The 12488-nt window shown below is 29.7% G+C and overlaps 2 protein-coding genes across 3 annotated transcripts; one reads left to right on the forward strand and one right to left on the reverse strand.

Annotated features, from left to right (window-relative positions):
• The first annotated feature begins 3361 nt into the window (after positions 1-3361).
• LOC138182363 (tether containing UBX domain for GLUT4) lies at positions 3362-6731 on the forward strand. 2 transcript variants are annotated; one of them, XM_069118115.1, is made up of 8 exons: positions 3362-3672; positions 3797-3906; positions 3986-4041; positions 4119-4368; positions 5016-5435; positions 5515-5872; positions 6182-6347; positions 6431-6731. In XM_069118115.1, the coding sequence occupies exons 2-8, from the start codon at positions 3820-3822 to the stop codon at positions 6567-6569; spliced, it is 1476 nt and encodes a 491-aa protein (XP_068974216.1). In that variant the 5' UTR covers positions 3362-3672; positions 3797-3819; the 3' UTR covers positions 6570-6731. The 2 variants fall into 2 exon arrangements, with proteins under 2 accessions (XP_068974216.1, XP_068974217.1); XM_069118116.1 differs by having other exon boundaries at positions 3364-3906; positions 5016-5118; positions 5215-5435.
• Positions 6047-9390, reverse strand: ecd (ecdysoneless cell cycle regulator). Its single transcript, XM_069118114.1, has 5 exons — positions 8901-9390; positions 8318-8811; positions 7745-8243; positions 7472-7670; positions 6047-7397 (listed from the first exon to the last, which is right to left on the reverse strand). The coding sequence occupies exons 1-5, from the start codon at positions 9154-9156 to the stop codon at positions 6977-6979; spliced, it is 1869 nt and encodes a 622-aa protein (XP_068974215.1). The 5' UTR covers positions 9157-9390; the 3' UTR covers positions 6047-6976.
• Positions 9391-12488: the final 3098 nt, after the last annotated feature.

The following is a 12488-nucleotide window of genomic DNA, read 5'->3' on the forward strand; positions in this document are numbered from 1 at the left end:
TCGACGGTATTGTTCTGAGTCGAAAATGTTTGTGAGATGTCAACAAAGACTTTTGGCATCAATGACGCAGTTTAGTGATAATTACATTATCAGCTAGGGCCATCTATAGGCAAATTCCGGTTTCATACTTACAGACCTGATATAATAGCTGAATCTGGGAGGCGGTGTAGCGGTAAAATGATTATAATTAGCGAGGGGCAAAGACGATAAGCGCGTGTTGCTTGCTCGACGACTCGAAAGAGAAGAAGGAAAAGGAAGAGAAAAAACAAAAGAAGATCGAAGGAAGGATCGTCTAACAATCGCAATGATCAACAGCGGCTACGTTGTTACGCACTCGAGACCATCCGTGCGATTCGAACACAAGTCGGATTTTGTTTCAATTCCTTAACGCTTATGAACCTTAATAAATATATTAGCTAACAAAAGACATCAATGAAAAGGCAATCAATATTATCCCCATCTAGAAAAAATAATACTTGTTTTTAAATAGCACAAGTAAAATAGAGATATAGTAAAAAAATGTCTTACTTGACATTTATAAAACGCATGAGAAACATGACTCAATGCGAACAAGGAAGTAGAAAATATCCGATGACTGAACAAAAATTTCATTTGAATATATCTTTGCGAAAATACAATAAGTAATCTTAAATAATAATTACTGTAATCTTACTTTATTTATATAACTCATCAAGCTGTGAAATATGATGTGCTGTGACTATCGAGACGAATAACTGAAGTATTATATATATCACTTAGTAACAAATAATAGTAACAATATCGGAAATATTTCTGCAATTTTGTTTAAAAGTTATGATCTCGTAATAGAAAAGAAATTAAAAATATACTAACTTTCAATTGAAAAACAGTTACATAAAATACAAAAAATACTACTATTAACATCTTTTTCCAAACATTTATAAGTTTTTAATAACTTGTAATTTTTTATTTTTTGTAGCAATTGCGAACTTGTTTTCGATTATTATGTTACGGCAAGTTCGTAGCATGGATTTTCGTTATTAAACCAGTCAGGATACTTTTTCACAACTGTACGCTTCTACAATTTCACCTAAATACATGGGATGGAACTTCCCTCGCCCTCCCTCCCACGAACTTTGAAATGATTATGTTCCACAGAATGCTGATTGCAAAGACCTGTTATTAATTCAAAATGAGAGAATTTATCATATAATTGAACTAAACTTTTTGCAGTTAAATAAATTCCGAGAAAACAAGGGAGCTGTTTGCTATGACCTCTTATATGCAGAACCCACTTACAGGTCTCACAAATACGTAAGTAAAAATATAATTTTAAAAAGTCAAAAATAAAAAGTTTCACTTTTAAATTAGTACCTAGATACATTGTCTCAACGATATCTGACACTGGATCATGTTACAGCACTCGATCGCGGCGGTCCGTTGAGCTTCTCAGTGCGTCAGGGGAACCTAATCCCTTCGTAATAGTGACGACTGCACGAGTGTGCAATTATGCAAAGAATCTTTTCAAACAATTATATAATGTTTCCTGAATTTGATAAATGGAAGCAAGATGTAACGATTTTGCGTCTGAGAATTACGGTTTAAAATCCATTGCATTGATTTAAAAATTGTGCATTGTTAAAGTTTGGTATTTTTTATTAAATCAGTCGACTTATTCCGCATTATTCTTTTTGTTTTATACGTTATTCGTCTTTGTTAATACTAGGAGAGTAACTGGATATCGTCTTATAAAGATAGAAAAGCATAACTAATATTGGTTGAGCAACGTATATAATCTTTATTCAAAATGTTATTTGACAAATCCAATCATATATCGATAACAAAGCGAGATTCCGTTATTCTCAGTACAGTATGTGTTTACACAAATAATAAAATTTACCGTTTAAATGGCTATCACGTTAAAGCTATGCAGTAGGCCAAAAGTACCAAGCTTTAAAAACTAATGGATTTCTTGATTAAAAATTTCTATATGTCGTTTTTATTCTTCTCTGTTCATATGAGTACTATCAGGAAATATCACAAAAGTATTTATAATATTTTACAACAATAAATGACCTCATAAACCAGCGTACTGAGGAAAAACAATATGAATTCCATGCGACGGTGAGAAAATATTCATGTCATTACAATTGACATACCAATTACCAAGAATTAGTTTTAGATCTAAATGAAAAAATATTTAAATTATTGCATCATTCCACTAATCCATAATCGTTTGAAAGGGAATCTTCCCTTTTTCTCTCTAAAAAGATATATTAAATAATTAATTTCTCTATCTTAGGTAACTTATAATTAGTTTCATTATTGTGCGATTTTGTCATTCTCACACTTATCTATGTCGAATAGAAAAGTAGATATGAACTTTTCCGCAGAACCGTACAATTAAATAGATTCTTGTAGCGTAGAACTCAATACGTTCTTATCTATGTGCAACCAAATAGGGCAGACCCTAACTTTAAGCTTAAATACGTAGGCTCTCGTATATGCTAAACTCCGACCAAACAGGGCAGATCCTTAATTTTATAAGTTCTTATATATGCCAATGTTAGTTAAACTCAGCATTTTGTTAGTTAAACTGAAAACTATGGGCGTGAACACTCTCATTTCTTCTCCGGTAATATGAAGTCACCTAGCCCCTGCAAACGCCATCTCTTGACAACAAGAGAGAACATAAACATAAACAGAACATAAATCACTACGTACGCATAAGATTTAAACTGCTGCATTCCTAAAACCAAAACTTGCATTTTTAGATCTTACGCATTGAAAATCATTAAATTCCAATAGAGAACGGCAATAATTTTATGTCCACTAAACCGAAGTTCTGCCAAAAATTCGGTTACTTATTTAACTGTTTAGGTTCTGAATACTTCTATTGGACACAATTTATTTAAAAATTTTAAATATCACGTATTGTAACAAAATCCTCTCGATAATAATTTCTATCAATATCATAGATATATTAAAATAAGATTGTCATATTGCCAAAGGAAGTATCGATAATTCAGCAAGTATGTTGACTATATTCAATAAACTAGTTTTATTTAAGGTTTGAAGAAATTTTGTTATGAAAATTATTGATAATGCATTCTACTCTTACTATGCAGAAGATATTATCAATTGCACAATTTACTAAAAAATGAATTATCAATATTTATTTAATTAAATTAACATTTTACGATAAAATTTTTCATACCCATAGATTTTAACTTTTAACCATTTATAATTGCGAACAAATTAAAGTGAGATATGAATTTTGAATTTCTCAAAATTTTACGCATTTATGTTCGAACCAATAACTAATACGACCCCAAATTACCACATGACCATCTTCCCCGCTTCCTGGAGGTGATCCCCCCCTTCCCTCGCCAAAAGTAAAGTCTTATGCTCGGCTTTATCACGGTTGCATACATCGTGATCGTGGGTTAGGCTGTGCAAAATTGTATATCATAGATTTTTAAAAGAGAAATAAATAACTAAGATGTTATATAATTTATGCAAGTTTCTATAAAAAATATTTTTACTTAGCAAAATATTCGATGCTTGGCCTTTTTTATAAAAAGATATGCAAGTGTATTGTTACACCATTTAACTTGCCATTTTTAGTATTTAAATATAAAACGTTAAGGAACATCTATAGCATTCAACATTCTTTTTGACATTAAATATTTAGGTATAGACATAAAGAGTATTTGAATTCTTCTGTCTTATTCTGTTGTTAGTTACATGTAATGTGATCTGCTTTGATGCCTTATGTTGTATTTTAAATTTTTATTCTAAATGTATGATTAAAGCGGTTAACACAAACAATTAACAATTATGGCTACAAATAAAAACGTCATAGTACTTGTGCCAAACGGTCGTCGACAAAATGTTGGAGTAACTCCAAATACAACAATACTACAAGTAAGCAGTAAAAATATTAAGAAATTATTTTGATAAATATTTCGTTATGTTAATGTTAAGTAAAATATTTTTCTCATAGATACTGGAAGAGGTGTGTCAAAAGCATGGATACAATGTAGATTCTTATGACCTTAAGTAGGTATTATCATAAAAAGAAGTCATTGTATGTTATAAAAATATATACTTTAATTGAATATATTTCATTTTTACAGACATTTTAATCATGTATTGGACCCTAATGCTATATTACGATTTGCCGGATTAGCAAATAATGCACAATTAGAAATGGTACCTTGTACAAAAATACGTTCCATTTCCAATGTCACAATAGGTATACAGTTAGAAAATGGGGAAAGATTAATGAGTGAATTTACACCTAATGTAACATTAGCTGAAGTTTTAAAACATGTAAATTTTAATGAAGATTTGGAAAAAATTATTTTAATTTACATGCATCGTGAGGTATGAGTATATTATTTTATTGTTAATATAATTAATTTAATAATAAACTTTATGTTAAACAGTAATTAGAAATGTTTCTACATATATATAAATATATTGTTTATTTAAATTTATTACAATGATGATTAATTTATGTTACAATGATCTTTACATATTAAGAAGCACATTGATTTTAATGTTAGTGAACTTTGTTATTGTACTTACAATTATTTAAATAAGCAATTCATGTACATATATCAACTTTTCTGAAATAGTTTGTTGTTCTGTAAGGACTCAGATTTAGATTTAGAATTTATTGAATTCGTTGCTTAAAATGGGAGTTCTACATAAAATTAGCATTTTTTCTATTACTTAATAAAAAATCTAATCTACTACTAAATATATATTTTATTAAAACCTGTGTGGATTTATTCATTACTTGTATACATCATGAAAAACAAAATTAAATAAATTGTACATTTATACAAATTTTTTAATATGTAATCCATAGTATTTTACTTTGTTGTTTATAATATTAAATGTGTAATAATATTACAGAAAATATTGTAGAATATCAGAGTCTATTAAGAAGTTTTATGCAATTATGAAATTGAGATAAAATTTAAGATGTATAAAATCCGTTTTATATTATGCTATGATTTTTACAGATTTCTGGATTAGAAGCTTTAAAAAATACTACTCTGAAATCATTAGGACTCGTCAATGGTAAAGCTGTATTACGATTAATACAAAAACGACCTCAAAGCATAGGTAATATTGCTTTGACAACATCGAAAACAGTTAAGATTGCTGAAAACTTCAATATACATAAAAGAGATTCTGAAAATGAATATTCATTAATTGCAGATACTAATGAAACATCAGAATGTATGACTTCTACAGGAAAGCAAACACAGAAACTAGGAGAATTAAAAACATGTTCTCAGAACGAAGAGAGAAAAATAATGAAAAGAGAATATGAAAATAATATAATACCATCCACTAGTACAGATAACTATACTGGAAACCAAATTTTATTGCAGCCATGCAACAAACATGAAACAGATGATTTAAATAATATAGAATTCGTAAGATTTATGTATACTAAAATTTAAGTACTTGTTGTGTAAAACATACAACCTCTCTCTCTCTCTTTTCTTATTGCAGTTAGGTGAAAGAAATGCTTTGGTATTCGATCAAACTACAATTCAACGAAAATTTAGAGATGAATTACCAGATGATTTTTATGATCTAACAGTTGATGATGCAAAAATATTATTAAGAGATGCTAAACGTTATAGAAAAGAATTAGAAGAAGCACCTCTCCTAACAAATATTCAACGACAATCCAATCAAGAAAAGCGAATATTAAATCAATTAAATAAATATCATTATACAATTATCCGTATACAATTTCCAGATCAATTTGTTCTGCAGGGTTTATTTCAACCAATGGAAACTGTTCAAGCAATCAAAGATTTTATAAAATGCTATTTAATTGATGCAAATAGTGACTTCATAATTTGTAAGTAAAAGCAATATTTCAAAAGCATATAAATATATCTTTTTATTATATATTTTTATATATCTTTTGTTTTATAAAAATTAAAAAAGAAAACATTTTTAGAAAAGCCCTAGACTTAATGTAATATTTTACAAAAAAATTTTGTTTATGAATTCAGAAGAACTTAGTTCACAGTAATTTTTAAATTCATCTTATTATAAGTACAATAATCTTATTATAGATTTATATTATGTAACATATTATACATCCCGAAAGTATATGTTTATTATAGTTAATAATACATAAATATGTATTTTTCTTATTGAATAGTTACTACGCCACCGAAACGTAGTTTGAACCCTAATTCTCGCTTAGTTAATGAGAATTTAGTTCCTTGTGCTATCGTTTATTATTCTGGGTCATCAGCTCTTAAATTGGATGTAAAAGAAAAGTTTACAGATCCTAAGAAAGTTGAACTGCAAGTAGCTAATGTTAGGTAAGTGACGTTTATAAGTACTGACTCCTTGTCATAATTCTACATGTATAAATACTGTTTAATGTACTATATTATTGTTTTAGGAAATCAATGCTAAATAAAAATGAGAATATAAATAATGATACAAATAGTAGATCGACATTTAATACACCAACAAATAATGAATCCTTAATTGAAAAAGGAAGTAAAATTCCAAAGTGGTTAAATCCATCATTTAAATAATTAATGACCTTTGTTATAGTCTGGCAGACTGGAATATTTTAAAGTATAATGATATTTTAATATGTACATACATGACACACATAGATATATACATTCATGTATTTCATTTAATATTGTAATTAAACATACTTTTGTATAATAAAGACTAAAAAAAAACGAAAAGTCAAGTATAAAATATAAATATTTTATAACAGTTAAAAAAATATTTAAAAAATTGTGAGTTTGTAATACTACATCTATGTATAAAGTTACTTTCTTGTTGTTAACGATAAACGTGCTATTGATCTTAAATTTCATCTGCTTTCAAAATAATAAATACATATTTTGCATAAAATGGCTAGCAGGAATTTCATTCTATTAACAATCATTAACATGTTTAAGTAAATATTAATATTTAGATAAAATTATTAACTTTGTAAATCAGGAGGTACTGTAGTGGGTGATTGTAATTGTAAGTGCAGAAGTTGTCGAGCAGGTCTACCTATTATATTTCCAGTTGGACCTGAACCACCTGCTTCTTCTGTAATACTTTTTAACAAATTATCTTCTATAACATCAGAGCTTTTATTTGTCTCAGAGTCTTCATCTTTTTCTATTTGAGACTGTATTTCTGAATTTAACAATCGCATATATTTGTCCATTTCATTTCTTTTATCTTCATCATCTTCACCCAAGGATCCCTCTGAACTTCCTTCAAATTCTCCTTCATTTCCTGGAACAGCTAAATCTAATATTCCTCGTAATGTACTATCAAATATGTCTGCATCGAATTCAACTTTTCCATTGTCCTCTGGATCATACATTCCATCAACTTCTGTTGAAAGATCTCTGAAAACAAAGAAATATATAGATTACACATACACACTTGTAATATTATTAAAATTTTAACAAGTGTAACATACTCTAAAAATTGTACACCATCAATATCACTATTTTGATTTAAGAACATCTGTACTTTTTCTTTAAGACTTAATGATTCTTGTTTATGTTTCTTGCTTTTAGTATTTCCCCACTTTTCGTTCAAAAATGTTTCTAACTGTATTGGATCTACATTTAACCAACTATCACTATCTGCAGGACTTAATGCAGCTTCATCTTGTGCTATGTATTAAGTATAATATGAAGTAATAATTAAATACTGAGTAATAAATGAAATATTAATTTCAAAAAATTACCATGTAATTCAACATCATTGGACTGTATGTTTTCCCATGCTTCTAAAACCTTTTCAGCATCACTTTTATTAATGTCGGTAATAGAATTATATAGATTAAAGTATTTAAAGTAATAATCTTTTGCTGCATTCAAGAGTTTTTCATATTCTTCGCTACCTTTTAAAAGATTTTTAAAATAGCCATTAACTTCTAAACGGCTTAAATATGTATTTAAAACATCTTCATTTGCTTTTAATTTCTCAGAATTATTAACTGATCTTTTTTCTCTTCTTCTAAGTTCTTCATTTGCACGAGCAATTAACATTTCTAAACCACATGCTATTTTAATTCCAAGTATGTGAGCATTATACTTTGAATAAGTTATTGGGGGTATATTCCAGCCTGTCCTTGGGTCTCCAGTATATCTACAATGATTTGCCATTGCATACAAACATTTAGTCATTTTTACATTAACCATAATACGTTGTTCAGGAGGAAAATATTTCATAGCACGACAAACCTACAATACATAAAAATTTATGAAATAAGCCAAATTATAGTTGTATACAAGTTTATATAATATTAAACTTTTACTTTTCTTTCAAGTGGATCAGAGTGGCAAATTGTTCGAATAATTAATGCAATCAGTCTTGGTTCTTGTCGAAGTATTGAAACTGCTTTCTCAGGTAAGAAGACTCGAGCCTTGTGATGTCTTTTTTCAATCTCACTAGGATAAATATTAATTCGTCTTTTTAAGACATCTTGTACTTTCTCCGAAGCTCTGTAAAAATATGGTTTCTCCCAAAGATTATTTAACAAATCCAACCATGTTTTATGTTTTTCGCGAATAATGTGCAATTCACCATTATATACAAATACATGGTTTTCACATGTTTCAGGATTAGCCCATGGGGGCAAAACATTTGCAGCTTCAATTAAAAGAAATTCACCGTCAGAATCTATAACTTTAGCAATTAATCCATTAAAAGCCTGGGTAAGTTTAAATATCAGAAAGACCACAAACCATTCATCACTTATATCTTCATCAAAACGTAAGCGTATATAAATGTGAGGCAATATATTACATTCTGCAAGAATGAAAAATGAACATTTATTATAATTATGTACATTTGTTATAATAATCGTATATTTTAAATAAGTTATTAAAACGTTTTACCTCCTACAGTTGTAGAATTTTCAATAAGCTTTTCCAATAATAATGCTTCTTTTGTTCTAGGATGAAAAATTAAATTATCATTATGCCAAATATAACCTTCAATATACGGTGCAATTACTTCATTGAATTTTGTAATTTCTTGTAAGAGAATTTCCTCTGTTATAGTTATTGAAGGTTTTGTATAACAAATTTTTGGATAAAGGAAACATTCAAGCACATCATCTTCTTTAACTTTAGATATTTTTGTATAAGCCATGGTTATGGTTTCATCTGTTACGTTACCGCGTGAACTCGCTGTTAGTATAATTGTGTAAAGTTGGTTTCAACGATTTTATTCATAAAGATATATATAAAGATAAAGTACACGAGTCATATGTTATGAAGTAAGTAAATGCGATATAAGAATAGAAACAGTACGCTGCATAGAAGCTCCTTCAGTTCTTGTCTAATCAAGCATGCACACTGTCGCCATTCATTGATCGGTGTTTCATTTTGTACTTTACTTCCTACTCGTCCACCAGAGGACCATCGGTATGACTTCATGCAAGAGCTTCTCGCAAGTGCCCCGTCTTGGAACACTTCTTATAAACACATATATACGTATATATACATATATATATATGTATGTATGTAAGCTTAAACGTTCTATTTTACCCTAACGTCTAAGGCGGGTCTGCTGTGTGTTAGGTTAATTGTTAAATCTTATTTCAAGGAAATATTCGAAAATGATTCGTCTCAGGTTCTTTACTCCGAGAAATTGTCAAAAAATGTATTTTCAGATTTATAAGTTCATAAGAGAGTATAGGTCTGGCACAAAGCTCAGTGGTGAAACGGGTATACTGATCCATAAATTCTTCAACTTCCAATATACATATTGTACCAGTAATCCCATATAACAGTCGTATCAAATTTATAATAATTAAAATTAAAGCACAGAAAGATAATAATTTCTTTATTATATCTATATATGCATCTTTAAAGTAGAATTTAATGAACAGCTGGATATTTTATTTTCAAAATTAAACTTATCAGATTTTAACACTTTGACAGCTGCTATCGCGTAAATATGATTTCGCAAATATAATCTGAACATGGTAGCGTTAATATTTTCTATTTATTTGCGGGAAACCATAATGCTAAAAGTACACCCGGGGAAACAATATTAATAACAACCGTGGAAAAGACCCTATATAGATGGATTTTAGATAGATAAATTCAATATAGAATGCAACTGTACAATTGATCTCAACCTTCTTACCAAAAATCTAACTCCGTTATAGATTTAGTGATAGTTGATATGACAGTAAAATATTGTTATTTTTCATTTCAATCAAAGATACTAGCCAAGTTCTTATAGAATTTATTCTTCCTAATAAATCAGTTCACTATAATTTTAGTAAATGTGGCTTGTAACTATATCGAGAACATCTTTTATGAAATTTCCCCTATTTAATACTAAACAACCATAAATTGTCGGTTCCCGAAATTGACTCATACCTAGGAGAATCAATAAACACATCTGTGTTGTTATTGAAATTTCTACCCCAAAGATTATTAATGAAACATATAATTCTATAGATAAATATGTAATTTCTAAAATAAAAACATATTCGTAAGGATCATATATCAGAGGATCAGAATCATTCTAGTCACCTTTTACAGATCTGTAATCATTGCCTACATATCCTCCCAAAAATAGTCAAAAAATTTAACAAATCAATCAACTCCTACTGGTACAACAGAATAATAGATATAAGTACTAGTAAACCCGAGAAGATATTCCCAGAGATACACTCGTCACCTTTGGCAAAGGAACATAATCTTCTTATTAAGTGCAGCAACCGTGATTTACAAATTAGTTCAGACCACATGATTCTAAATTCAGTTGCAAGATTCCCATATTCATGACTGGCATAGTAAATGCCCCACTCTAATCAATTAATTCCCAGGCATACCAGTTGCCTGATAAACCATATGTATAAAAGCACCATGGAAATCAATAAAGAGTTTTAATTGTCATTCAACATTCGATCAAGTGTGTAATTATTACCTCCTTGCTCCTTGCTATCCTGTAAATAAACTTATTACAAAGTTATAAATTTTAATGTTTTCGTTTGCTGTTTTAAACACTTCGTGACATACTTTAATCCTGGCTATTTATATACATAACAGAATTGTAGTGGAAGAAAATTTAAGAGAAACCAAAGATTATGGAAAAAATTGACTCATGAGTTTGATATGAATATTGAAAAACCAACCAGCTTTCTGAGGATGGAGATCCAGAAAACAGGGAAAAGAAATAAGGCTTACAAAAGAACTACGCGAAGAAGGTATTGAATCTTACGGAATGTAAAATGCAAAACTAACGACTACGCCGATGCAGGTGAATGAATCATTATATCTGACAATAAAATAGGACTTTTCAATTTTCTGGAAGCAGTAGAGAGTCTTCTATGTTTGGCCAACAAAATACGATACGATATGAATTATGCCATAGATTTAATAGTAGATGTACGGAGAAATCACTGAATGGAGACAACGAATGCTAAAAAAACGTTTAGGTGTTCGCAGAGTACAAAGAAAAAATATATATTACTTATATATATTTATGGCTTCCTGTGCTGCAAATTATACAGGGGATCCGGAGACGAGGAGAGGTACGTCCGAATATGTAATAAAATTCTGTGAGGGCACCATAAGTCGATACTTGAGGAAGCAGTCGGTAGTAGCGTTGTCTAGTACGGAAGCCAAGTTACTAGCTTGTCTAGTAACTAGTAAGTACTAGTAGTTGTAGCTAGTACTACATATAAAATATATAGTTGAGGAAGTTAAATTGGTGATAAAGTTACATGTTGATAATCAAAATGCATGAGATTTTGACCAGTTTTCGGATAGCTCGGTAGTTTTAGACCGATATGAGGGATTCTCTCTCTTTCTCTCCTTCTCTTTCTCTCCTTCTCTCTCTCTCTCTCTCTCTCTCTTTCTCTCCTTCTCTCTCTCTCTCTCCCTCCCTCCCTCTCCCCCTTCCTCTTCCTCTCATTAGCTCAATCGTATTAGTTCCCAAAACACTCACAATCGGGGAAGTTGTAAGTGGTAATTTTTTTCACAAAATAGTTCAGAAGGTCATTAGAAATAGAATATGCTTTTATTATTTTTATTTTGCCTACCTCCTGATTTCGATGATTTTTGGATATGTGTAGAAGTCCATATTTTGGGCAACTTTTTCATATACATAGAATGAGTGGATTCGCTTGGTTTTCGAGATTTCGTGAAAAAACTGCCGGTACCGCTATAGTGGGTTCTGACTATAGTTGTGTGTTGTAATAGCGCATATGTTAGTATTGGTTACCGGTCGCCGGCAGCTTATCTTCTGCATACTAACAACGGTTTGGCGAACTTAAAGGTCCCCTGCACAATTATATATGTAAGGTTGCAAGAAATGTCCGTTATAATTCAATTAAAAATGAATATCATCAATATGTTGGATTTAAAATTGGGTTAGGTTTATCTTACGTGTTGTGAATTATTTTTTGTTGAATTAAAAAGTGTATCAGTCGGTCGTAATTATTACATAAATTTAGAATTCAT

The sequence above is a fragment of the Bombus flavifrons genome, chromosome 8, assembly GCF_040668555.2.
Source record: "Bombus flavifrons isolate JBK064 chromosome 8, iyBomFlav1_principal, whole genome shotgun sequence".
NCBI lineage: Eukaryota > Metazoa > Arthropoda > Insecta > Hymenoptera > Apidae > Bombus > Bombus flavifrons.

What these genes read in the sequence shown, in the direction of transcription:
- LOC138182363 (XM_069118115.1), top strand. Translation starts at nt 3,820, where the DNA reads ATGGCTACAAATAAAAACGTCATAGTACTTGTGCCAAACGGTCGTCGA. An exon ending in TAATTTACATGCATCGTGAG is followed by an intron (nt 4,369 to 5,015) that starts GTATGAGTATAT and finishes TGATTTTTACAG; the next exon opens with ATTTCTGGATTAGAAGCTTT. An exon ending in CTGCAAGTAGCTAATGTTAG is followed by an intron (nt 6,348 to 6,430) that starts GTAAGTGACGTT and finishes TTATTGTTTTAG; the next exon opens with GAAATCAATGCTAAATAAAA.
- ecd (XM_069118114.1), bottom strand. Translation starts at nt 9,156, where the DNA reads ATGGCTTATACAAAAATATCTAAAGTTAAAGAAGATGATGTGCTTGAA. An exon ending in AAATTCTACAACTGTAGGAG is followed by an intron (nt 8,812 to 8,900) that starts GTAAAACGTTTT and finishes TCATTCTTGCAG; the next exon opens with AATGTAATATATTGCCTCAC. An exon ending in GATGGTGTACAATTTTTAGA is followed by an intron (nt 7,398 to 7,471) that starts GTATGTTACACT and finishes CTTTGTTTTCAG; the next exon opens with AGATCTTTCAACAGAAGTTG.